This window comes from Ammospiza nelsoni, chromosome 1 (assembly GCF_027579445.1).
Source record: "Ammospiza nelsoni isolate bAmmNel1 chromosome 1, bAmmNel1.pri, whole genome shotgun sequence".
In the NCBI taxonomy this organism is placed as follows: Eukaryota; Metazoa; Chordata; class Aves; order Passeriformes; family Passerellidae; genus Ammospiza; species Ammospiza nelsoni.
Window position 1 is genome coordinate 2,562,037 of NC_080633.1, and position 25,986 is coordinate 2,588,022.

Consider the following 25,986-nt stretch of genomic DNA (forward strand, 5'->3'; position numbering starts at 1 on the left):
AGCACAGCTTGGGAAGAGCTCTGAGACTCCGGGTGATATTTTTATAACCTCAGAAACCTCCTTGCACAAACACTTTTTTTTTTCTTTTTTATTTATTTTTTTTTTAAAATCCAAAAGGGCAGCGAGAACAGGGTGTAGCTCAGCTGCAGATTTGTCATCAGAGGCTCCCAGCAGGGAGGAAAACTCTCCAGCTCCAAAGGGGCCATCCTGGACAATCCAAGGGGTTTTCTGGAACCCTGGGAGCACCCAGAAAAATGAGCAGATCTGCCCTGTTTTGTCCTTCTCCCAAAAAAAAAAACAACTTTTTTTTTTTTTTTTTTTTCTTAGGATGGAGGAAGCAAAGGGCACTTCTAAAAAAGAAACTGAGGCCTCTTTTCCTTCCACGAACGCTGTGAGTCACAGGGCAAAGGGTTCCAGCTAGGAATGAATCAGAGGGATGAAACCTCGAGCTCAGCGTCCACTGAGGACGAGAATAATGAAATCAGAGTTTGAGGATAATGAAATCAGATCTCCCTGGTGATGGCTCATGGGTGATAATGTGAAATAACCTCCCCTGAGCTGCTCTGCAGCTGGATTCTCACCCCGGTGGGGTTGAGCATCTTCTCCCCTGAGTGAGCTAAAAGGAGGAGCTGCTCTGGGTTAAAAATAAAGCAAAAGGAAAAAGGAAAAAAAAAAAAAAAGGAAAAGAAAAGGAGAGAAGGGTTATTTTTAACTCAGAGCAGCCCTGATCTGGTTCACTGCCCGGGCATGGAGACAGGGCTGGGAAATGAGGGCTGGGAAACGAGGGCGGCTCTGCTCAGCTGTTTTGGGGATGTGTGACCGCGTTCACAGGGGTCTGAGGATCTGACTCCACGTTTCAGAAGGCTGATTTATTATTTAATGATATATATTACATTAAAAATATACTAAAAGAATAGAAGAAAGGATTTCATCAGAAGGCTGGCTGAGAATAGAAAAAGAAAGAATGATAACAAAAGCTTCTGTCTTGGACAGAGAGCCTGAGCCAGCTGACTGTGATTGGCCATTAATTAGAAACAACCACATGAGACCAATCCCAGATGCACCTGTTGCATTCCACAGCAGCAGATAATCAATGTTTACATTTTGTTCCTGAGGCCTCTCAGCTTTCTCAGGAGGAAAAATCCAGAGGAAAGGATTTCTATTTGGGATTTTGCTGCTGATTTGGAAGCAGCTTCCTCCTGTCACAGACACACAGAGCCACCCAGCTCAGCTCCTGCCCCAGGGCTACCCAAAATATCCAGCAATATCCAGCTCCTCCCCAGGAGCCCTGAGCAAGTGCAAAATCTCCTTTTTTCTCCCTAAATCTCACTGGGTATTTTTGGTTCAACTCTTACAGCAGCTCCTGGGGGTTGCTGTGTCCCAAACAGGTCCCAAATCCAGGGATAACCAGGGGACAGGGACATCTGTGATGCCAATGGGAGCTGTCCATGCCTGGGCATTGAGGTGGGCACCAATCTGTGCCCTGGAACAGCTCTCCTCTTCCTGAACCCCCATTTCAGCCAGCTGAAAAACAGGATTAATTTGATTTTTCAGCCTGTCCTTGCTGTCACTTTCTCAGCCCATCGGTGCTGCTGGTGCTGAGTGACCCTTTGGGAAGATTTAATGCAATTTAGGGGCTTTTTAAAGCAAATAATAATACAAATTTAAACCTGCTGTGCCTGGGGGTGGTGCCTCCCTGGAAGAAGCCCAGGGATGATTTTGCCTCCTGGCACCTCTCAGCCCTGTTGCTGCCATCTCTCTTGAGTGTGACCCAATTTTTTAAGGAAAAGAAGATTTTGGGCTCACTCCCATCTGCCTGTCTGCCTTCTCTGTAATTCTGGCTGATTTCAGCCCCATTGGACAGGGGATGGAGGTCTTTGAGGCACTCATTTCCTATGAGCATCAGGGGGAAATTTGGAAATAAGCAGTTCTGGTGGCTTCCTGCTTCTCATTAACAAAGGATTTAGTATTTAGCCTGGAACAGCACACTGCCTTGATTTATCTCAAATTTAACCCAAAACAGAGAGCAGATAAGTCTAAATTCATTGTGCACAGTTGTTTTTACAGCAACTTCTTGAGCTTTGGAACCACAGGCATTATTCTCTTTTTGGAACCATGTGAATTATTCCCTTTCCATGTGGATTTAAGATTCTGCTGTGCTGACCTGTTCCCTCTGTGCTGTGTGAGGTAAAATAAATTAATATTAGTTTAAATAATGAAAATTAATTGCTTAGGTAAAAAAAAAAAAAAAATTAAAAGGGATTTTCCCTGTGTGGGGAAACTGAGGCACAGAGAGGCTGGAGAAGCAGCCAGGGTGGGAGAGCTCAGATAGGATTGCTGGTGGATTTGGGAATGGGGCAGGGAAAGGGGGAATGGTGTAAGGAAAGTGGGAATGGGGCAGGGAAAGGGGGAATGGGGCAGAGAAAGGGGGAATGGGGCAGGGAAAGGGGGAATGGGGCAGGGAAAGGGGGAATGGTGTAAGGAAAGGGGGAATGGGGCAGGGAAAGGGGGAATGGGGCAGGGAAAGGGGGAATGGGGCAGGGAAAGGGGGAATGGTGTAAGGAAAGGGGGAATGGGGCAGGGAAAGGGGGAATGGTGTAGGGAAAGGGGGAATGGGGCAGGGAAAGGGGGAATGGGGCAGGGAAAGGGGGAGTGATGAAGGGATGAGAGGAACAGCGCAGGGAAGAGGGAAGGAATGGTGCAGGGATGAAGGAACGGTGCAAGCAAAGGGGAATGGTGTCGGTAAAGGGGAATGATACAGGGAACGGGGTAATGATGAAGGGAAGAGGGAAGGAATGGTGCAGAGAATGTGAAGGAATATGCAGGGAAAGGGGAACGGGACAGGGGAAGGAAGGGTACAGGGAAGTAAGAATAGAGCAGGGAAAGGGGAGGAATGGTGCAGAGAAGGTGAAGGAGCGCTGCGGGGAAAGGGGAACGGGGAAAGAACGGTGAAGGGAAGCGGGAACAGCGCAGGGAAAGGAGAACCGTGCACGGAAAGGGGAGGGCACAGTGCAGAGGAAGGGGAGCCGTGCAGGGAGGGCAGGCACGGTCCGGACTAACCCCATCCCATCCATCCCATCCATCCCATCCATCCCATCCATCCCATCCCATCCATCCATCCATCCATCCCATCCCATCCATCCATCCATCCCATCCATCCATCCCATCCATCCATCCCATCCATCCCATCCCATCCATCCATCCCATCCATCCATCCCATCCCATCCATCCCATCCCATCCATCCCATCCATCCATCCCATCCATCCATCCATCCCATCCATCCATCCCATCCATCCATCCCATCCATCCCATCCCCGCATCCCGCGGGATCCCGGCCCCGCTCCGCTCACGCGCCGCAGAGTGGGCGTGGCCATCTCACAGGCCACGCCCCCGTGCCTTCCACGAGTGGATACTCCCGCTATAACCACGCCCACTGGGTCCAGGCCACGCCCCCGGTCTATCTGATATGTCACTCTCGCCGTGGCCACGCCCACTGCGTCTCTACGCCACGCCCCCCGCGCATCCCGGCCCTGCGGCAGCCCGGTTTGGCCCCGCCCCCTGCGCGCAGGCCACGCCCCCCGCTCCCTCCTCGCCTCCCCGTGGTGCCTCGCGCTGGGCGGGCACTGACGTGGCCGCATCGCGCCGCCATCTTGTGCTCCAGGGCGGATCGCGGCCGGGGCGAGCGGGCTCCGAGCGGGACCCTCCGAGCGCAGCCAGACCCACGGCCCGCGCCTCCCGACGACGCCGGTGGGTTTGCCGACAACTCCTTCTTCCCTTCTTTCGAGCCTTTTTTCCCCCCTCCGCCTCGCCTCGCCGCGCCCCCGCCCGCATCCCGCGGCCTTGGCGCTAAGGCGAGGCGGGCGCTGAGGCAGCGGGGCCGGGCTGTTCTTTCCTCTTTTTTCCTTCTCATTCCTTTTAATTCCTTCTCACTCCGTCTCGTTCCTACTCATTCCTTTTCCCCCACAGACCCTCCAGGAGCGGTGCTGCCCCATCCGTCCCCCCCTGAACGTTCTGTGGGGCCGGGGGTGGGGGGGTCGGGCCTTTCGCTTCCCTCCCGTGGGTGGGATGGGGTGGGAAGGGCCGGGATCCGGGATAGGCAGGGCTGGGAAAGGGGAATCGCTCCAGCTCGGCAGCAGCTGCACAAGGCCCCTCTCCGCTCCCTCTAGCGATGGGAGCCGACGGGATGGGTTCGTCCTCCCTTCCCCAAACTCGCTCATTCCGGCCCCTGCCCCGCCCGAGCAAGGAGCGGCGTTTCCTCCTTGTGCTCTCCCCCTAGAACCCTCGTGTGGCGGGGGAAAGCAGCCTCGGCTGGAGCTGCTGGGGCAGAGGTTGATTCTCTGTAAGCCCTCGGCTGCTGACTTGGTGCTTTTTTTGCCGGGCAGAGGAGTTGAGCTTTATCGTGGAGCAAACAACTCTTGTTTGCCGTGCATCGCCTTGCGTTGGGCGGTGTGGGAGATCAGCTTTCCTTGGCCCAGCAGCTCCCGGTGGGAGGATAAGGATATTAAATTCTGCCTGAAAATACTCCGTCGTGCCTCTGTGCGAGGCCAACGTGATACTTCGGGGCTGATAAAGTGATGGAGCGATAGCACAGCGAGGCCAAAACTCAGCCTGGCCATAGAAACTGCCCCAAATGTTGTTGTGGTGCTTTTGACATTGACCTTGTGGCTCTGCCGCTCCGCTCCTGCCAAAGCAAATTCCGCAGGTTGATTACAGTCCCGGCCAGAGGTCTGCTGTTGAAATTGTGGCTTTGTCAATAACGAAAATTCCGAGTATTTGTTTAATACTTTGAGCTCTGTCCTGCACCCCTTGGCAGGGTATTCCATTAACCTGATTTTCCAGGAGGAGAAACTCGAGGCAAAGTGGATTTTTCCAAGGTCATTCAGCGATCTTTCTTGCTATTTTTGCTGCTGATTTAGAGCGCTTCTGGGGGGAAAAAAAGGAAGTGTGGCTGAAGTGGAGGATTGCCGGTTTGCTTTTATTAATGGGGTTTATAATGGAATAAAACAGGAGTATGGATAAAGGGGTTCTCTGAAAGGAAAGTTTTGGGGGTTGGTTTGATGCCACTGATTTTCTCAAACATGTCTGCAGTGCTGCTGGGCTGCTTTCCCTGTTGGAATAATTGCTTTGGGTGAAAGGGTGAGGAAACTCACCTCGATTGAACCTCTGCAACTCCAACTCCGCAGCTTTGCCAAGTCCCTTGGTGCTTCCTGCACCGATGGAACATCGGGAATTCAAATGGCTCAAAAGCAGGGCCGCCCTCCGCTCGGAAGAGCTCTGTGTTTGTGATGGAAATCCTGTTAAAAGTCAAAGCCCTGGGTGTAAATGGGCTGAGGAGGAGCTCGCACGGGTTTCTGTGAGCGTTTCCTCGGTTGTGAAATAGCTGGAATGTGGAAGGGCCTGGCGGGAGCCGCGCTCCCTGTGAGTGTTAGTCACGCCGACCGAGTGGGGGGAGCACCCGGCGCAGCTCTGCTGTGTGGGAGTCGGGGCTGCATTCTGCTCCAGGGAATTCACCAAACTCTGCACGAGGTTTGTACAGATAATTATCAGCTGAGCCATTGATGACTGAATCGGTGGAAGGAGGAGAAACTCCAAACCCAGGATTGCAGCTGAAATGGCAGTGGTGAAATTTAAACAACCACCTTTACACATCCCAGAGGCTTTTCTTTCTCTTCTTTTTAAACGTGGGCTTTCCAGCAAGAATTCTTCAGCATTTCAGCAGCCTTCCCAAGCATCCAGCTTGCTTTCCAGTGGATAAATTTGGTGAACGTGAGCTAACTTTATCTGAAAAGAAATAGTTCTGATTCTTTTTTTAGAAATCTCTTGGAAGTTCTGCTCCTGGAATGCTACAGAGCCTGTGCTGTTCCCTTTCTTTCTTTAACTGATGAGTAAAGAAGTTCAGAATCAGCTTCCTACTAGAGCAGCTGTTTTTTCTGTGTAATTCAGCATTTTTTCCTTTCCGATTTTATTCCTTGTTTTGAACGCACGCAGGCGTCGGAGGGGCTGTGCTGGAGCTTTGCTGATGTTTCAGTTCTCACAAAACCCTCGTGTCTGACAGCTCTTCTTCACCCCCTGCTCCTCTGCCTCACAGAGGCTCTGCTCTGACATTTCCCCCAAACCAAACCCAATTTCATTGCTGGATGGAGCTCTCCCGTGAGCTCTTGCCATTTCTGCTAGCAGTGTAAATGTTGATTTAGTGCCCAGTTCCCAGGAATGAATAACAGGATATTTGGCTTAAAATTGGAGATTTTGAGCTCAGGAACAATTCAGCCTCAAAACTAAAAAAAACCCCACCCCAACTATGCACTGCTTATCTTAAAGAAAATAAATTCTCTGTACCCACCAGTTCTCACACCAGTGTACCCAGTGCTGAACTGGTGAGCAGAAAGCAGAAACCCCAAGGCCATTCTTGGGGTTCACAACTTCATTTTTGGCACCACAATATTTCCTGAGTGAGGAGAGCGTGGATGCAGCTCCCTCTGTGCTTTTCGCCTGTCAGCCTGTCCTTTTTCAGCCCAGATATTTTATTTTGCTTTTATTCCTGGGGTTTATAGTGGAATAAAATAGGAACACAGCCATATGGATAAAGGGGTTCTCTGCAAGGAAAGTTTTTGGGGTTGGTTTGATGGCGCTGATTTTGTCTGCAGTGCTGGAGGGCCCTGTTGGGCTGCTCTCTCTGTTGGAATAATTGCACTGGGTGAAAGGGTGAGGAAATTCACTCACCTGTGTCCCTTCTGGTTTGTGTGCTCTCAAGTGTATAAATCTGTAAATAATTGGAAGTTTTGTTGTGAAACAGCAGCAGTTTGCTTTCCCTGCTTGAGGGTGAGAATAAGGAGTAATTCTGATTTGGGGTTTGAGTATCAAGTCAAGCAACCCACTCTGATCCTGGAACTTTTTATTCTGGGTGTTTCAGGAGTGAGTTGTTCTCATGTCTGAGAAATAGGCATGACCCCAAAGGAAACTTTCCCCCTTTTGTCCTTGTTTTGATATTGTAAGTGAAATTGTTTTGTGTTTTCTTCCACTTCAAGCCCAGTTCTGTCAGGAGAATGTTCCAGCATGTGGGAATGTCCTGTCTGGGGAAGGTGTGTACTCGGGGGTGTTCAACCTCCTTGGGTTAAAGCTGCTGGACAGGGAGCTGTCCTGTCACCTGGAGTCTTGTCCTCCCCTGCCTTGGGCATGCACATTGCTTTTGGAGCCCTGCAAGCCTTTGGCCACCAAATCCAACAGTTCTGTGTGTTTACCTTGGATTTCACTGCTTTTTCCCTCAGATAACCAGTTATGATCCTTCAGGACCTTTTCCATCCCAGGCTGGGCAGAAACGCCCCCAGTGTAACCTGGGGAAAAAGGTGCCAGTGGTCAGTGTGGATCTCCACAACTCACACTCCTCTGGTTCTAATTATTGAAATTATCAAGGAGTGAGGACTGATATTAATGAGGAGCTGTGGGAAGATGTTGTTGCCATGGCCTTTATGACAGAGTTGTTTGTGCAGGATCATGAATCACCTGGTGAACAAAGGGCCAGCCTGCCTGCTGGCTCTCTCACATGTAATCCATCCCTCCTCGTGCTGATATGGCCCACAGAGCTCAAATAAAAATTATCTCAGCTCAATTTCAGTGTGAAGGCCCCAAAGTGGAAGGGTTTGAGTGGATTTCATCTCTCAGCTTAGCAGATGTGCAAGGGCAGTAAACAGTTCTTAAAAATAGTTGAATATAACTGTACTGGGATAGTGTTGGGCCACCCTGGCTATATATAAAGAGGTGTTTCCAAAATTTGCTGTAACAGAACACTTGAATCTGTAAAGAAATGGTTTCAAGTTGAAGAGAACACATCAGTGCTGTTCCCTGCTGAGTGGGGGTGTGAAACTCTGGGGCTGTGGATTAATCCTGAATTTTAGCAGTGTTCTATTCTTGTTGGATCTCTTCTCACATTCTCCTTTAAATCACACTTTATATCGTTAATAACAAGCTGTCGGGTTAGATTTGCACTTGAAATTATTTGCCAGTTGTTCTTGAATGTTACACCAACAGCTGTTGGAGTTGCATGGGTTTTTTAAAAAATGCATTCTCGCCTCTTATTTGCACATTGCTTTGGTGATCAGTTGTGTGAATATTTTGCCTCTCTTGATAATTTAATTTAAAACATTCTAGAACGCTATAAATGAGAAAGAATGATCCAGGCCAAGCAGTGACAACTGGCTGAATTTCAAATCAATATTTCTGCTAAATGACAAATTGATTCGTTTTTATTCCCTGTGGCTGATAGAACCTGTATGTTAATACCTGGTTAGGAATTATGGATTTGGGGCTCTTCTAATTGGTTTAGACATGGAGCTAACAAGTAGATTTTCCTTTAAATTGAGATGGAATTTTGGTGGTGAATCCATTGCTTTTGTAAACAGGCCAGTTTTACTTGCCAAGGTGCAGGAAGGAGATTTTTGCTAAACCTGCAGCTTTTGGGGGTTTTACCTGTGTTTGATATTTGTCTGATTGAAGCTGTGTAGCTCAGTGTGTGCCACTGGTGCTTATCTCTCCTTAAAAATGGCATTGGAACAGGATGGGGACAGCAAATATCCCACAGACAGCAAATGCCCTCTGTCCCTCTGGGCAGGGGAGGAACTGAGGCTTGAACTTTCCTTGATTTTATCAGCACCATAAAATCCTGGAATGGTTTGGGTTGGAGAGGACCTTGGAGCTCTGCTGGTTCCACCCCCTGCAGTGTTCGTGGCTGCTGGGATTTTCACATTGCCACAATGCTGGGCCCAGCCAGCTGCGTTTTAACACTTGCAGAGTTTGGAGCTTGATTTATTCACTGTGGGAGCCTCGTGTGGTAAGTGCTGTGCGTACAAGTGAAATAAATGGATTTTGTACTGCAGTATAGTTTGTAATAATGCATGTGGTATCCTCTCGTTTTGGCTCTGGTGTGTTTAAAGAAATTTAAATTTAAAGAAATTTAAATGGAACAATTCCTGTCTCAGGGAAGTTTGATCTCTGAGTTTTCCTGAGGTGTAGAGCTGAGGTTCTGTGGGAATTTTAAGGTTTTTTTGCTCTCTTTGGTCATACACGCGTGGGGTTGTTCACCACGCTCACCCAAGGAGTTTGCAGGTCAAGCAGCACATTGGACATCTCATGATACCAGCCTGAATGAAATGGCATTTAAATGCATTTAAATATAAAATTCTGCAGCGTGATGAATTGTTTAGTGCTCTTTGGCCTTGAGATATCCCTCAGAGCTCTTTTTCTAACCACCTCCAATTAATAAAAGCAGATTCTGCTTTTCCTCATGGGCCGTATCACTTTAACAAGGCCGGGCTGCTGCTGTTGCAGACTCTCATTCATTTTTAACTCCTCCCTGCAAAAGGCTGCCTGTGAAGGCTGCCTGTTCTCCTCATGGCTCCCCTCAGTGTGTCGCTTACTGGAGAACTGAAAACACTTTTGTTTCATGAAACGAAACTGCAGTTCCCCACCGAAAGGCGCTGCTGTTTGCCCACGGCGCGTTGTGCCTCGGCCCAAGCTGCCCGACGGGTTTAGCGCTGCTCAGGGGGAGCGAAATGTGTTCAAGTGCTCGTGGGCAGGGACAGACAGACGGACACGGTGCTGCCGTGCTCTGGCTCTGCTCAGGGGTGCTGAGGGAGAATCCACACGGAGCTCTGTGAAAATCCTCGGTGCTGTTCATTCAAATCGTTCCCTTTCACACTCAAGCGCTGCTCAGGGGGAGTGAAATGTGTTCAAGTGCTCGTGGGCAGGGACAGACAGACGGACACGGCGGTGCTCTGGCTCTGCTCAGGGGTGCTGAGGGAGAATCCACACGGAGCTCTGTGAAAATCCTCGGTGCTGTTCATTCAAATCGTTCCCTTTCACACTCAAATGTTCCCGCTCAGCCTGATGGATCCCTCTTTTGAAGATGTGCTCGAGCACTACAAGCAGCTCACAAATCGGAGTTTTTTAGGTTTTCAGGAGTTTTATCCAACTTGTGCTCCTAAAAGGGTGGGTGGAGCAATTACTGACAGCGTTCAGGAGGAAGTTAAATTCAGTGAGGAATACGGGTATTGGTGAGACAAGGGGTGATAATGCCTGAAAGATAACAGGTTTTTTTGCTTGATAAATGAGAAAATTGAAGGCTTTTCAAGCCGTGCACGTTCTCCTGGTGCAAGCAATGGGCTGGGGTAGGAATTAAAGGCAGAGGGAGCGGTCCCGTGATCCCTCAGCTGAGCTGAATTAACCCAGGCGGTTCCTGTGGCTCTGCAGGGAGAGGGAGCAGCACAAACCCTGAGTGTGAGTTCCTTCCTGGGGGAAAAGATAAACGAGAGAGATTCCTGCTCAGGGACCCTGCCCCTGCCCCTGCCCCATCCAACAAAACCCCGATGGGAACCAAAACAATTTGTTTTACAGATGGATTTCTCCTGGTTTTTTCTTCTTTTAGACAGCAAGGATTCAGCTACTTTTTAGTCAACTTGTAAACATGCTTTTCTTGCAGGAGTGGGCTGTAAACTATACTGTGCTGCCTGTAAAAATAAATGTGACTTTTTGTAATGCCACCTACCCTGAAGTACCAAATAAAGTTACAGACTCGGTTTGGATAGGAGGGATGGGGAAGAGAACAAGAGGGGAGCTGGAAACCAAGTGCTTAAATAGATCTTAACTTCTTAATCTTCACAAAAAGTAAAAATAGGGAGGCTGGTGGTGTAAAAGCAGCTTCAGTGGCAAAGGGCAGGCTTGACCTGGAAATTGCTGCCAGGAAAACAGGGATCTAACAGGATTCAGTGCTGGTAGTGCCAAGTACCAGCAGCTTGTTCAGCAGCCTGGGCTTCTCCAGTGTGTGCAGGGCTCTCCTGGATGTAAATGACAGGATTTTGTAGGATTTTGCTCTTTTTACTAATTACTGTGATCAGTCCAAGCATCTGATAACTCGTTATGCTTTTAAACGTGTGCAAAGCAAAGAAAGGCATTCATTGTGCAGCCTTCTGAGGTTCCCTGGCTGTGAGAGTTCTTGCAGGCAGGTTCTGTGAGCTCTGCTAAAGGTCACAGGCCAGGCCTGGCTGCTGCTTTCCACATGAAGCAGGAGATAGAGGTGGCATGAGCAGCCAGACAAAGGGAAGCTTTGCGGCCTCCCTGCCCTCCAGCACGCTGGGATGGGAGATTTCCTGCTGTGGAGAAACCAGGACTGCAGCAAAACTGTTTTCTCTGCTTCCTAATTAACCTTCCTGTTTATGTAGCCTTCATATATTCCAGTGGGGGTGGGATATCCACGGTGGTGTCGCAGAAATACAAAAGGAAATGGTAGAATAATAGAAGTTTGAAACCTCCCCTTTGGTTTTAATCCCCAGTCTGGTTTGTAGAGGAGTTGAGTTTTAAAGCTTCAGTCATACAAAATAAACAAATCTGTGACTCAGTTGGTGCGTGGGGATTGATGTCCTGGAGTGGACTCTGAACTTCCCTGTGCAGCTGGGAGTGCTCACACACGTGGCTTGGTTAATGGCACAGAGTTGAACTTTTGGGTTAAAAATTGTGTCCAGCAAAGCTCACGAAGAGGACAGAGCTGCTGAGCCTCTCCCAGTGCAGGCTGAGGCAGCCAGGCCTCAGAGTGGGCAGAGTGGGGAAAGGAAAAAGCTTTTGTGGTGTGCTTGGTGCTTGTCAGTCCAAATCCTGCTTTAGTGTTCCTAAATAGATATTCTGTAAAGAGAAATAGAATATATATTCTGTAGAGATAAATAAATAGATATTCTCTAAAGATAAATAAATATTCTGTAAAGATAAATAAATAGATATTCTGTAAAGATAAATAAAATATATATTCTATAAGGATAAATAAATAGGTATTCTGTATAGATATTCTGTTCTCTTTCTAGGGAAAATTTTGCTTCATCATGAAATACAGAATATTTCCAGAGATGACTCAAACTTCATGTTATGCTTTAAATTTGGTTTGGTTTACAGGAAACTCACGCTTTGAATGGTGCATCTCATCTGAAACTTGAATTTTCAGTTGGGTTCTGTCTTTTCTTACACCGACACCTGAGAGCTTCTGCAGCAGCATCAGGGAGGTGTGAGCTGTCCTGTGCAGGGCCTGAGCTCCCAGGCACAGGGGATGCAATCTGCTGGGGTTTCAGCGCTGCTGGGACCGTGCAGGAGGGAGTTTGGAAAGGGGCTTTGGGATGGGTCAGGTCCCAAGGGCACGGGGAGGTGGGAGAGGCTGCAGAGCAGAGCAGCTCCCATCGGGAAGCTCCTGCTGACGTGAATCTCTTCAGGCACAGGCAGGAGAGGGAAGTGCTCACCCCTGAACTGCTCCTTTCATGTGCCTGGTGATTCTCCGCAGTTAACTGATTAAATGTGGGTTTGTTGTTTGTTTCCTATAGAAGCTCTCCCTCCGCTGTTAACGACAGTAACTGCTCTGTGTTTGTGCTCTTCACACGCCATTTCCTCGGGATGGAGAGGAAGGAAACTCTTCTGAGTAGGAGAAAATCCAAGCTGAATTCAGAGTTTCCTTCCCAAATGAATCACCAGCTATTGCTGTGCTAAGCAGAAATGTGTTATCTGCAGTTCAGTTGGGAAAAGTTTGTTTAATGGTGACACTTTTCTGCAGATAAACTGTCCCATAACAATGGGGAGCAAAGTACCTGAAGTGGTCAGCTGGGTGAATTTTGCAAACAAGAGTTTGAGAACAACAATTAATCTCTGAAAGAATATTTGAAGCATTTCAGGCACTTCAAGCTGAGTCATTTCATGAGCACTGAGTTTTAGCACATCTGTTCATTTTTGTGTTGCTTCAGTATGGAGAAAATGTTCAGTGGTGCCTGTGGTGTCTATAAATGATTCACATTATCTCTTACTTTGGTATTTTTGTGTTTTTTTTATGTTATTATTCTCACAACTGTTGGTAACTCATGATGATACTCTGATCGTTTTTTCCTCCAGACTTCACTGGCCAGAGAGAACACATCTGAACCATGGGAAATATTTTTGCTAACCTCTTCAAAGGCCTTTTTGGCAAAAAAGAAATGCGGATCCTCATGGTTGGCCTGGATGCTGCAGGAAAGACAACTATTCTATACAAACTTAAACTTGGTGAAATAGTAACTACTATTCCTACTATAGGTAAGAGTTTTGTGTTTCTCTGACTCATGGCTTGGAGATTTGGGTCTCAGCTGGTTTAGGTGACTCGTTTGGCAGAACAACTTGTTAAAGCTGTGGTGTGAAGGCACAACCAGATATTCTGCCATGGGAGGAGATTGTGACTTTTCTCACTCCCCTCCCTGTATCAGTCACTTGGGGAATGAGCCTTTGTGGGCCACAGAAAGACAATTTGTGTCCCAGCTGTGGTGGCATCATGTCAGACTGAGTAGCAGAGCGTTCATCTTTTCTTTTTTCTCTTTTTATTGGAAGGTATTGAGATTTGCAGTTCTGAAAACCCAGGGGAGATTGGGGAGTTTTGTTGGTTGGTTGCAGGAGGGGGTTGGTTTCTTTGGGGTTTGTTTTTTGCTTTCTTTAAAGTTTAATTTTGTTCCTTTGGGGTTTAGTTTTTTGGTTCCTTTGGGGTTTAGTTTTTTGGTTCCTTTGGGGTTTATTTTTTGGTTCCTTTGGGGTTTATTTTTTGGTTCCTTTGGGGTTTATTTTTTGGTTCCTTTGGGGTTTATTTTTCAGTTTTTTTGGGGCTTGTTTTTCAGTTTTTTGGGGTTTGCTTTTTGCTTTCTTTGGGGTTTATTTTCCAGATTTTTGGCGTTTATTTTTTTGGTTGCATTGGGGTTTGCTTTTTGGTTCCTTTGGAGTTTATTTTTTTGGTTGCATTGGGGTTTAGTTTTTTTGGTTCCTTTGGGGTTTATTTTTTGGTTGGGATTGGTTTTGTTGTTTGTTTGGGGTTTTGTTGTTTGGGGAGTTTGTTTCTTTTGGGTTTTTTTTTGTTTTTTGGGGTTGGTTTTTTGTTAGTTTGTTGGGGTTGCTTGTTTGGGATTTTTTTTGTTCGTTAGGGGTTTTTTTAAGGCAACACAGCTTGTTTGTTGTAGCTGCTCATGTAGCAATTAGATTTATCCATTGGGGTGATGGTGGGAGCAGCACAAGCTGGTTTTCCTTCGAGAGCTTCAGCTCAGGATTCTGCTGCTTTAAAGTAACTCCAATTTGAAGTGAACTTTTTCAATGATCACAGTCTGAGAGTGTGCCCTGCTAATCACACCAGCTATATTTAAGTGAGATTTATGCCACAATCTCTTTTTTAGGTTTCAATGTGGAAACAGTAGAATACAAGAACATCAGCTTCACAGTGTGGGACGTGGGCGGTCAGGACAAGATCAGGCCCCTGTGGCGCCACTACTTCCAGAACACACAAGGTGAGTGAGCCCCACTCCTCATCCCCAGCTCTCCTGGGGCTAACAGAGCTTTTTGGCTGTCTTCACTCAGTTAATTCTGCAAGTTTCTTGGAGGAGAATGGAAATATTTGTTATTATAAAAGGTGTGTTTGTGTGCTGCTCGCTGCATGTGGGATCTCAGCACCTCAGGATGGAGGTGCAGAGTGACCGAGACCACCCTTGGGGGGCTCGGGAGTCCTGGGATGTTGCCAGAAGTGTCTGGTGGCAGGGCTTTGATCCTACACAGGAGATGAGACCTGTATGAGGACTGGGAGGAATTCACTGGGTGAATGTTGAAGGGATAAGTTAGTTAAAGTGTAAAACACAGGGTTTAGGATTTTGGTACAGGGGGGTCTAAAGAAGTAAGATGGAGGAATTGGGGCGTGTCCTGTTCTTCTTCTTCTTGGCCTCCATCTTCTGTGGTGGTGGTGGCACTTTGGGATTGGTTATTACTAGAAGTGCACCGGTTAATAAGGGTAGAAGGTATTGGGGAAAAATGATAAATATTGTACACGTAACTTCGGGTATAAAGATAAGTGACCGCCCCGGGGGCTCGCAGTGTGCCCATGGCTGACTTGCTGTGCAGACCTCTGTCGGCCTGAAAGAAAATCTTTTAGATAAACAATTAATAAACACCGAGACCGAGACAAGATCAGAAGTCTCTCCTCGTCCTTTGAAGCGCCGGCTCTTCAAGGCCATCCCTGGGCCTTTCCAGGCCACCTAAACAGCCTAGACAGCACAGAAAACCTTACAGCTGCAGGTTCAAAGAGGGATGGGAAGGATTCCACAAACCAGTCTTCCTTGTCCTTCTGACTCAGGAGTTTTTTCTTCTGTCAGCATCACAGCTCTGCCCTCATTTCAAAGCAGAGTCTGTACTTAAAGCTCTGCAGCCCCATGAACTGGGAGTTTGTCCCTTGTGTCACTGCTGGGTCTTTTTGTGTGTGTCTGAGTCCTGTCACAGCATTTCAGGGGCTGCTGCTCCCTGGAAAATGTTTTTGTAGAAAGAATAACCAAGTTGCAAAAACAAATGCAATCCAACACCAGTTTTCACCAACTTTCAGCAAGAACAGATTTTCTGACATGAGACTTCAAGTTTGTTTATTTTTGATTATTTCTAGGTCTGATTTTTGTGGTTGACAGCAATGACAGAGAACGTGTGAACGAGGCCAGAGAAGAGCTTATGAGAATGTTGGCAGAAGATGAGCTCAGAGATGCTGTTTTATTAGTGTTTGCTAACAAACAGGTATGCCCAAGAAAGGTGTCTGTCTGTCTGTCTGAACCCTTGAAAACTTCCACCATCCTTGTGAGTGCCAGATCTTGACCTTGGTTTTCATATTTTCAGTGTAATGATAAATAACTCAGAGTAAATGGCCATTCAGGTATGTTGAAGGGAGAAAAAATGGATTAAATTCTCATTTGAAAGGAGCATCCTTCTAAATAGACTTGGCCAAGAGAATCACATTAGGAGATTTACAAACTGTGACTTTTAATTATATGTGTTCACTTGCAGCAACACATATATATTAGAATTTGAGGTGATTTTTACAAAGTTTTAGTTCCTTAAAAGACTTTGACTGAACAGTCAGGTGTCAGCAGTCATTTGCCTTCCAAGTGTTTTTGAGAATCCTAAGGTCCTTCTCACACAATTTTCATTATGCTTCAATCATTTTGAAGTGTGGGCTTGGAATTGTGAGCAGTGTCAGCACTGTGGGAATGGCTGGATAATACTCAAATATTCCATAATGTTGATTTAGATTAGGTTGCTAAACCTTTGAGGTTTTTTTCTCAGTGTTGGGGAAATAGCTTGAATATCACAGTAATCCAGTGGGGTTTTCTGATAGAGAAGTTTTGAGAGCTCTTTAAAGCTGGTGATGGAGGAGTGGGGAATTGTGACCGTGTTCACAGGGGTCTGAGGATGAGGGCAGAGATGAGGATCTGACTCCATGTTTCACAAGGCTGATTTATTATTTTATGATATACATTACATTAAAACTATACTAAAAGAATAGAAGAAATGATTTCATCAGAAGGCTGGCTAAGAATAGAACAGGAAGGAATGATAACAAAGGTTTGTGGCTCAGACTCTCTGTCCGAGCCAGCTGACTGTGATTGGCCATTAATTACAAACAACCACATGAGACCAATCCCAGATGCACCTGTTGCATCCTACAGCAGCAGATAATCAATGTTTCCATTTTGTTCCTGAGGCCTCTCAGGAGATAAAAATCCTCGGGAAAGGATTTTCCATGAGAGGTGTGTGTGCCAGGGAATGACTGTTGTTGCTTCCCGCAGGACCTGCCCAACGCCATGAATGCAGCAGAAATCACAGACAAACTGGGACTGCATTCCCTCCGTCACAGGAACTGGTACATCCAGGCCACCTGTGCCACCAGCGGAGACGGTCTCTATGAAGGACTGGACTGGTTGTCCAATCAGCTCAGAAACCAGAAATGAAACCATAAACCTTCCTCTTCCCTCTTTTTCCACCCTCCCTCTTATCTCCTCCTACTCGCCCTTCGCTTTACTCTAATGTGGCAAACTGTGCTACTTTGTGGTATTGAGTGCCGGAAGCTGTTTTCATTTCTTTTTTGTCACAGTATATATTGCATCATGCTGTAAATGTGGCAAATACAAGCCTGAAAACAGTTAGGTTTCTTATTTAATGTAAATAGTTTTTGTTTCCAATGAGGCAGTTTCTGGTACTCCTATGCAATATTACTCAGCTTTTTTATTGTAAAGAATCGAGTCACTGTTTAGTATCTGGAAGGGAATTCAGTGGGTTAATAACTAAGGGTTGCCAGTGGTCCTTGTGCAGTAGAGCTGGATTCCATCTTGGTTGGGTTGTGAGATCTGTGAGATCCATTTTGGTGGTTGGTTTTTAACCTGAATTCTGTATTTTTTTAAATAGACAAGGAAAAGTAAAAACACTTAAAAACACACAAACGTTTGACATCGCTTCTGCTGCTCCAGCTCTAACGTGGTGACTCTTGATTCTTTTGAAAGGGTGAAGCAATGACTGACACCCAATTAGCTTCATCTGCTTAATGAACAGATCATAATTAGTAGATCTCTGGCTCTTTCTGTAGCTCGTAGTCTGTGCTCATCTCTGTTCACAACCGTTCAAAGATTTGCTGGGCCTGGTTTAGATGAGCTTTGCAGACTCATGCTAAACATCTGACTTTTGGTTCAGGTGAGATTTCTCGTTTCCATTGAACTTGAATCATTTCCAGAAGTCGACATTTTTAGCCTGTCATATTTGTCAAAAAGTGTTTTGTACTTTTCTTGTGCTTAAACCACTCCAGAAGGCAAAACCTTTCCACAGGAAGCACAGCCTGTCCTAGTCCTAAGCTCTATAGGCAGAAAGTACTGTACTTAACGTAAGAATTGCCATGAAAAACACCAAACATCTATGTATAGTGTCTAGGGAAAAAATAAAAACAACAAAAAGCATGAGAGTTTGGAGAGTCATTCCACTCTACAAGTATTCAATCCCATTTTGGAACAATCCCATATCTGTATATGTGTGAAAACCCTTGGCATCCCTCATACTGCAAGGTTCAGATTTGCCATCAGAAAAATAAAAAAAAGACCTCTTTACTTTTCTTTTGTATTTTGATAAACACTGAAGAAGCTGGAGCTGTTAAACTTTAACTCGAGGAACTATCAGAACTGGTTTATTTAGTGTTGTGGAAACCTTTATTGCTTTCAATACACAACTAGTAATCAACTGTTTTGTATACTTGTTTTCAGTTTTCATTTCGACAAACAAGCACTGTAATTAAAGCTATTAGAATAAAAATCTCTTAACTATTTCATGTTTTTTATGCCTTGCTGTTCATTCGATCATCTTGGCAGAATCATAATTAAATACTTGTTAAATAAAAAGTTTCATGAAACTTGCACTGGTATCGTGTTGGTTTGTATCATCTTTCTGCAGGGGATCCGTGAAAATTTGCGTGAAAATTTGAGGAAATCTGTGTTTTCCAAGAAATGAATCATTGCTGGTTGGAACCCTGCAGGTGAAATGGTGGCTGGGGTTTGTTGGGTTCTGCTGGAGTAACTGTTGCCTCTTGAGCTTCATGGGTTGTTCCTCCTGGTCCCAGTTAATTACAGATCTGTGAATTAGCAGTTTTGTGAGGGGAAATAGGAATTCCACCTTGCTAAGTGCTTTGTTTTGCATTTTCCCTTTCTGCAGTTCTCTGGATCTGGGACAGAGCTGCTCCTCTGGGTGATCCTGCTGCCTGCCCTGGCAGCTGCAGCTTCTCCTCCCTCCCCAGTGCTCAGCTCAGGCTGCTGCCAGCTCCTGGCTGCTTTCCTGCTGCAGCAGCTGCAGATCCCCCATTGCACTGGCAAGCTGGAGGATCAAAGGTGTGTCCTGCAGGTTAGAGAGCAAATTCCCTCTGGGGAAACCTGGGACAGGAGTACAGGGTAGATAGCACTGGGCAAACTGGGATCACAAACCTCCTGCAAGTCACAGGAATCCACCTTGCAATTTCAGGCTGTGAATCAGGATATTTGCATCCCTAATAGAGCAGGACAGCTCTTTATTCCTGTTCTGGGAGGGAATTGAAGGGCCAGCTGGGTTGTGATGCTGCTGCTCTGCGTGCAGGATTTGCTGTGGAAAACAGAGAATGTGGTGGTGTTATCGGAGCTGTGGGTGCTGTGCTCTGCCCTTTGCTGTGTCCCAGGCTCTCAGGCTGGAGTTTGGGGTGGCTCAAGCCCAGTGGCCCAGGGACTTGGCAGCAGCTGGGCAGGGAGGCTTTGGGGTGAGCAGGGATGGGGCTGGGCTCCTTTACCCTCTGCCCCGTTTTGGCTTCCCCTGTTTCTCAAACTGATCTTGGTTTGAGTGTGAGACAGGAACAGGAGAGCAGGAGAAAGCCCAGGAGAGCTGAACTGAGCTGGGCCAGCAGTGCCTGGTCCCTCTGGGCACACCCACACCCTGTCCCTGTGCTGAGGGGCTGTGGGTGCCCATCACCCTGCCCAGCCCTGCCACCCATCCATCCAGAGCTTGGCACTGAAGGTGGGCTGTGGGGTGTGGGAACCCATGGAAGAGCAGCACTCTGGGCTTTGTGGGGTTTTTCTCTGCTTGCTGTGCTGTTCCACAGTGGGATGTTCCCTGCAGGCTCCAACCACGGTTTGGATCCCAAAATCCCACGGAGGTGAGCCTGAGCTCAGCCTGGTGAGCACCAGCAGGGCCAGAGCTCCTGCCCAGGGAGTGCCCAGCTGTGCCCTGGGGATCCCTGGCATGGCTCAGGAGCAGCCCTGGTGCCAAGGAGCTGCCAGCCCCAAAAACTGCTTTGGGGTGGGATCAGCACAGGCTGTGACAGCTCTGCAGCATCTCCCAGTGCTGGGACAGAAGGGCTTTGTGAGCTCCTGAGCACGGTGCCACTGGGCTTTTGTCCACCAAGGCACACAAACCCTCCCTGTCTGCAGTTGCATCATTAATTACACAAACGAGGCCCTTGTGCTTGCAGCGATGCTCCGGAGCTGCTCGGGACAGCCCCTTTCCACTGGGATCAATATTTCCATTTATTGGTGTGAAATTCCCCTTTCAGTGTGCCAAGAACATCAATCATCACGTGCTGAGGTTGGCAATGGAGTTTGCTGCTCCCTGGGGTTTGTGGCCAGGGCAGAACCTATGGAGACACCTGGTCCCATCCACTTTGTAAACTGAGGAATTATTTATATGAGGTTTGTGTCCAGTGCCAGGTGGGACAGGGGAAGGTGTCCCTAGACTGGAGCTAGATGGGCTTCAAACTCCCATCCATGCAGCTGATGAACTTAGGGAAACTTTAAAGCAAAAAACCCTTCAGCCACTGCACTGCACAGGCAGAGAAAGAAGACAAAACCCCGTCATAATAACAATAATATTTATAATAATAATAATAATCTCTTCAGAAATCTCTATCCATAAACGAGGTATCCACAGCATTTTCAGCACCACCCCAGCAGCAGCCCTCACCCACAGCACCCTCAATCCTGCCTGGATTTTAGGAGTGAGAGAAGGGTGCCCAGGCCCTGCTGCCCCTGGGCGGGCAGGGAAGGGGCTGCCGGCACCACACCCTTAATGCCCTTTGCCACACTGCCCCGGCACCCGCGGGGCTGCAGCCTTTTTAATTTAATCACTTCAAAAATAGAAATCTCTGCAAGATGTCCCTGAAAGAGCCCCAGGCTCGCTCTCAGCCCTCCGAGTCGGTGTCGTGGCGCTGCCGGAGCCCGCGGGCCGGGGGGGAGCGGGTGCTGCTCCTCCTCCTGCCCTTCCTCCGCGGGGACGGGTGGCGGCCGCGGCCGTCCCTGCTCCGGCTCCTGCTCCTGCTCCGGCTGCGCCGCCGGGCGGGGCTCCGGCTCCGGCTCCGGCTCCGGCTCCGGCTCCGGTCGCTGCCGCTGCTCGAGGATTCCGTGCCGGATTCCGTGTGGTGCCGTCGCCGGCCGTGCTGCGGCGATTTCCCGCGGTGGTGCCTGCGGGGACAGCAATGACAGAGGAGACCCCAATAAGGCGATTCTGGGGGTGAAAAGGGATTTTGGAAAGCCAGGAAATGCCAACGGGGCATCCCGATGCCAGCTTCTACCTCTTATCCCGATCCGGGGAAGAATCCGAGGATGATGGGGCAGCATCCTTCTTGGAATGCTTCTCCTTGTCCTTCTTCTTCTCCTTCTTGTGTTTCTTCTTTTTCTTGTTCTTTTTCTCCTTCTTCTTCTCCTTTTTGGATTTTTTGCTGCTCTCAGGTCTGCAGGATGGATCAAGCAATGAGAATCCCTGCACTGTGCATCCCTCTGGCTCCAAAAGCTGATCCCCATCCCTTTTTCCAGGCACATCCCACCACATCCCTCCTCTGCCAAAGAGAAGCCCACAAAGGCTTTTGGAGATGATTCAGAGAGATGCAAAACAAGCCCAGTGCCAAACAGAGCCATGGAAACATTTTGTAAAATATTTCTCATAAAAGCTAGGGTGTTTCTGGTGGTTTCCCACCAGAGTGAGAAAAATCCTCACCGTTTCTCCTCCACCTTCTCCTCCTTTTCCTGCTTCTTCTTGGAGACAGATGTCTCTGGGCTGCTGGAGACTCTCTGGTGCTAGGGTTGGAGAGGGGGAAAAATACAGAGTGAATCCACGAGCCCAGAGCTTGTAATTACAAGACAAAGGGTTTTATCCGTTTAAAAATTAATCTTAGGAAAAAAAATTAACTTAACTTTTGGGAAAAAAATAGAATACCCTGAAACAGCTGCTTCCAACTGACAGCCCCACAAATGACCTCTGTGCCAACAGGACACAGAAACTCCTGCAGGTCTCTGCTACAATACCCAGGTGGTTTTTAGATGAAATATTCCAGGTGAGGGGCACTGCTTTTTGCCTTTTTCCATCTATTTTTGACCCTTCCAAGGACAGTGTGACCAGCACCGTACCGTGAAGACCGAGAGCCCCATCTTGGCAGCCTCTCTGTCCTCCTTGGAGAGCATCACCCTGCCAGCACTGCCACTGCAGAGAGAACACAGGAAAAGGCGTAAAAACACTAAAATCAAACAAATTGTTCAGAAATTGGTGAGGGATCCTTCCCTGTGCTCACCTGGAGCTGCCCAGCCCCACCACCCGATCCACGTCCTTCTCGTCCCGCTCGCCGCCGTCCCTCTTGCACACCTCAGCCAGGTCCTGTGGGGAGGGGGGACAGTGTCCTGTGTGTGTCCCCAAAGTCAGAGCCAGGGGACACTGGGGGGATGTGTGGTGCCCCTGTTACCTCTTTGCTGAGGCCCGTGGGCTGCCTCTTCAAGCTCTTGTAGCCCCTGTAAACACAGGAATAGGTGATACGTGTGTGGGGACACACAGCTGCTGGTTTTGGGGTTTCTGTGGGGTGGGGACTCACAGTGCTGCCATCATGGCCTCCTGCTCGGCCAGGCGCACTGCAGCCAGCTCCTCCTCGCGGGATAACGGGGGCCCCGTGTCCTTCTTGCCCTTGGCATACCAGGTCAGGTCCTTGCCCTTCTGCCACCGCCCCACCGGCGCCATCAGGGAGTTCCCTGTGGGGAACAGCGAGCCCCCTCAACATCACAGCACCCCAAAACCACACAGGGGACAGGCAGGGTGGGGTTGGAGCAGGATCCGCCCTTACCCAGGTAATTCTCACGCTGTTTGTCTGTCTTGACATCCTCCCAGCTGAACTGGTCCTGGCCCCCCCGGACCCCGCCCCGGGAGGAGCCGAACATGGTGGGGCCGCACCCTGCAGGGGATTCGGAGGGTGCTGGAGACCTGCAACGAGATCAGCCCCGGGGTACCCACTGCAGATCCTCCTGCAGCTCTGGGGGGGCTCCTGAAGGAGCAGGGAAGCAAATTTGGTCCCCCAGAGGTGAGTGGAGTAACCAAAGGCTTTTGTGGGGGGTCCCAGCCTGGGGGGAGGCTGCTGGGTGGGGAGGGAGGCTTAGGGCAGCCCCGAGGGGGTTCATGGCCTCGGAGGTTTCAGAGTCTGGGGGAGGTTCAGAGCCTCAAGGAGGGTTTAGGGCCAGCAGCGGGGCAGCCACAGCTTGGGGGATTCACGCTCTGGGAAGGGGTTGCAGAGCAAGGAGGGTTCACAGCCTGTGGGGGAGAGTTCGGGATTAGAAGTGGGAAGGCTCTGGGACTGCGAGGAGGTTGCAGGGTTGATAGAGGGTTTAAAGCCCGCAGGGGGGTTCTGGGCTTCAAGGGGGAGGGTTCAGGGTCTAGGAGGGGTTCACAGCCCGGATGGGATGAACTGGGAAAAGGGATCATGGAGTGGCTGTACAGCCCGAGAAGAAGCTGCACGGCCCGGGCTGGGACATTACATGGGGGAGAGTTTCAGGGTCTGGGAAGGGATTCAGGACCGGGGAAGCTGCAGGACCTGGACGCTGCCGGGCCTGAGACGGGAGTCTGCCCGTGCCCGAGGCGTGTGAAAGCAGCTCGGGGCGGTTCCCTGCAGCCCGGGCCCCTCCGGCTTGGAGAGGGCGAGGACCGAGCGGGCCGGACCCGCTGGGTCACACCCAGAGCCCCCAAAATCCCAAAAATCCCCAAAAATCCCCAAATCCCGAAGCCGCCCCCGCTCCCCTCACGCACCTCCGGCCGCCGAGCGCGCCCGCCCCGCCGCTACCACCGCGGGCACGGCCGGAGGGGGGCGACGGGCGGTACCACCGCGCCTCCCAGCGCGGGGGGAGCCCAGCAGAGCCGCACCAATACACACGGCTGGAATTGAACATTTTCATTTATACATTTATTTATACATTTGTTTATACATTTAAACAATCCTGCTTTCAGCGCTTCACTTCTTCCAGAACTTCTTGTAGGTGTCCAGGTCGATGCCCTCGAAGGTTTCCTCCTCCTTGGCCTTAGGCTTGCTGGGGAATTGCCGGCGCAGACGAGCCTTGCGCTCGGCTTCGGGCAGCGTGTTGCTGTCCAGGGGCATCTGGGGACACGGGGGACACGGGATGAGACCGCGAGGACGCAGTGTGACACCCCTAGGACACGGCATGACACCCCTGGGACATGGTGTGAAATCCCTGGGACATAGTGTGACACTCCCAGGACACAGGATGAGATCCCAGGGACACAGTGTGAGCCTCCAGGACATGGTGTGGAGCTTTGGGACAAGGCACGAGACTCGTGGGACATGGTGTGACATCCCTGGGACAGGGTGTGACACCCCCAGCACACAGTGTGAGATCCCAGGGACATGGTGTGGAGCCCTGAGACCTGGCATGAGACCCCTGGGACATGGTGTGACATTCCCCAGGGACAGGCATGAGTTCTTAGGACATGGTGTGAGATCCCAGCACATGGTGTGAAGCCTTGGGACAATGCATGAGACCCCTGGGACACGGTGTGAGATTCTCCTGGGACACGGTGTGACACCCTCAGGACACGGTGTGACACCCCCAGGACACGGTGTGAGACCCGTGGGACATAGTGCGACACCCCCAGCACACAGGGTGCAATCCCAGTGACACGCTGTGACCTCCCAGGCCCCAGGACAGGCTGTGAACCCCCTGAACCACACCCTGAGCCCCCTGGGGACACATCCCAAGCCCTTGTGACCCCCCTGCTCCCAGCCCGTCACTGTCCCCGTACCATGAGGATCCTCTTGGGCTCTCCGTAGCGCAGGCGCACGGTGGAGCCGTCGGTGCTGACGAGCAGCATGGGGTACAGGCGGCCGTAGCGCTGCCGCTGCAGGTGCCCGATGGCCGCGCGGTTGGAATTGCTGCGGCTGCAGGCACAGAGCGGCGGCCGGCACCGGGCCAGGAGGCGCAGGGCACTGTGGGGAAAGGGCCGGTGTCACTGTGAGGGTGACAGGCTGGTGTCACCGTGACGGTGATGGAGCTCTGGCCCATGTCACCGTGAAGGTGACAGGAGCTCACACCGGGTGTCACCGTGAGGGTGACGGGAGCTCAAACCAGTGTCACCGTGAAGGTGACAGGAGCTCACACCGGGTGTCACCATGAGGGTGGCGGGAGCTCTGCCAGGTGTCACCGTGAGGGTGGTGGGAGCTCACACCGAGTGTCACCGTGAGGGTGACAGGAGCTCACACCAGGTGTCACCGTGAGGGTGGCGGGAGCTCTGCCAGGTGTCACCGTGAGGGTGACGGGAGCTCACACCAGGTGTCACCGTGAGGGTGGCGGGAGCTCTGCCAGGTGTCACCATGAGGGTGACGGGAGCTCACATTGGGTGTCGCCATGAACTCACAGCTGGTGTCACCGTGAGGGTACCGGGAGCTCACACCGGGTGCCACCGTGAGGGTGACAGGAACTCTGCCAGGTGTCACCGTGAGGGTGACGGGAGCTCACACCGGGTGTCACCGTGAGGGTGACGGGAGCTCCATCGGGCCGTTCCCGGCGGGAGAGCCGCCGCTGCCCCACGGGCACCCCGCGCTCACCTCAGCGCACCGCTGGCCGCCATCGCAGCCCGGCTGTGAGGGACGGGTCCGGCACACGCAGCAGGGGACACAGCCTGGGGACACTCTGGGGACAAGGAAAGGTGCTGCAGTGGTTGTGAGGTGACACCGCAGTGTCGCCATCGCTGTGAAGCTTCCACATCCTCCCCTCAGCACGGGGCAGCCCTACCACAGCTCCGGCCATGGTGTGGCTCCCCCCGCTCCCGCAATGGTTCAGCCCCATGTACTCCCCACCCCTCGCCATGGTTCAGCCCAACCACGTCCCCCTGCCCAGCCATGCGTCAGTTCCATGACAGCTCCCCCCTCTCTCCGTCATGGTTCAATCCCATCATGCTTCCCCCCCACAACCACCTTGGTTCAGCCCTCCCACCTCTCTCCAACCATGGTTCCCCCCATTCCCGCCATGGTTCATCCCAACCACGTCTCCCCCTGCCCAGCCATGCGTCAGTTCCATGACAGTTCCCCCCTCTCCCCGTCATGGTTCAGCCCATCACGGTTCAATCCCATCATGCCTCCCCCCCACAACCCTCCCGCCTCTCTCCAACCCCACTATGGCTCCCGCCACCGCACCGTGCTTCGGCCCAACACCGCCCCCTCTCCGCCCCGCCGTGGTTCATCCAACGTTGCTCCTTCAGTTCTCCCCTAACTCCCCCCTCCATCACAGCCCTGCAGGTGCCGTCCCCCCTCCCACCATCATGGTTCAGCCCCTCTCTCACCCCCCCCGCCCGGCCCTCCGCGTAGTCCGTCCCGCCGCCCCTCACTCACGTGA

The 25,986-nt window shown here is 50.2% G+C and overlaps 3 protein-coding genes across 3 annotated transcripts; 1 reads left to right on the plus strand and 2 right to left on the minus strand.

The window, feature by feature from the left end:
* The first annotated feature begins 3,621 nt into the window (after positions 1–3,621).
* ARF1 (ADP ribosylation factor 1) lies at positions 3,622–18,230 on the plus strand. Its single transcript, XM_059490796.1, has 5 exons — positions 3,622–3,748; positions 12,911–13,090; positions 14,206–14,316; positions 15,453–15,577; positions 16,627–18,230. Exons 2-5 carry the CDS (start codon positions 12,943–12,945, stop codon positions 16,786–16,788), a joined length of 546 nt encoding a protein of 181 aa, XP_059346779.1. The 5' UTR covers positions 3,622–3,748; positions 12,911–12,942; the 3' UTR covers positions 16,789–18,230.
* A 1,995-nt stretch (positions 18,231–20,225) lies between these two features.
* On the minus strand, positions 20,226–23,249 carry C1H1orf35 (chromosome 1 C1orf35 homolog). Its single transcript, XM_059481487.1, has 9 exons — positions 23,122–23,249; positions 22,437–22,573; positions 22,191–22,344; positions 22,065–22,110; positions 21,897–21,979; positions 21,736–21,808; positions 21,326–21,405; positions 20,904–21,062; positions 20,226–20,793 (listed from the first exon to the last, which is right to left on the minus strand). Coding segments are annotated over exons 1-9 (1,014 nt in total). The 5' UTR covers positions 23,124–23,249; the 3' UTR covers positions 20,226–20,513.
* A 279-nt stretch (positions 23,250–23,528) lies between these two features.
* Positions 23,529–25,983, minus strand: MRPL55 (mitochondrial ribosomal protein L55). The gene is made up of 4 exons (XM_059485897.1): positions 25,935–25,983; positions 25,200–25,284; positions 24,398–24,581; positions 23,529–23,735 (listed from the first exon to the last, which is right to left on the minus strand). The coding sequence occupies exons 2-4, from the start codon at positions 25,220–25,222 to the stop codon at positions 23,592–23,594; spliced, it is 351 nt and encodes a 116-aa protein (XP_059341880.1). The 5' UTR covers positions 25,223–25,284; positions 25,935–25,983; the 3' UTR covers positions 23,529–23,591.
* Between the last annotated feature and the right edge of the window lie 3 nt (positions 25,984–25,986).

Bases quoted from the DNA above. Each gene is read 5' to 3' on its own strand.
- ARF1 (XM_059490796.1), top strand. From the start codon at position 12,943: ATGGGAAATATTTTTGCTAACCTCTTCAAAGGCCTTTTTGGCAAAAAA. The intron at 13,091-14,205 runs GTAAGAGTTTTG...TCTCTTTTTTAG, and splicing joins AACTACTATTCCTACTATAG to GTTTCAATGTGGAAACAGTA. The intron at 14,317-15,452 runs GTGAGTGAGCCC...GATTATTTCTAG, and splicing joins CTACTTCCAGAACACACAAG to GTCTGATTTTTGTGGTTGAC.
- C1H1orf35 (XM_059481487.1), bottom strand. The intron at 22,111-22,190 runs GTGAGTCCCCAC...CTGTGTTTACAG, and splicing joins GAGGCCATGATGGCAGCACT to GGGCTACAAGAGCTTGAAGA. The intron at 20,794-20,903 runs GTAGAAGCTGGC...CTGTCCCCGCAG, and splicing joins TCCCCGGATCGGGATAAGAG to GCACCACCGCGGGAAATCGC.
- MRPL55 (XM_059485897.1), bottom strand. From the start codon at position 25,222: ATGGCGGCCAGCGGTGCGCTGAG. The intron at 24,582-25,199 runs GTGAGCGCGGGG...CTTTCCCCACAG, and splicing joins GCGGCCAGCGGTGCGCTGAG to TGCCCTGCGCCTCCTGGCCC. The intron at 23,736-24,397 runs GTACGGGGACAG...CCGTGTCCCCAG, and splicing joins AGCCCAAGAGGATCCTCATG to ATGCCCCTGGACAGCAACAC.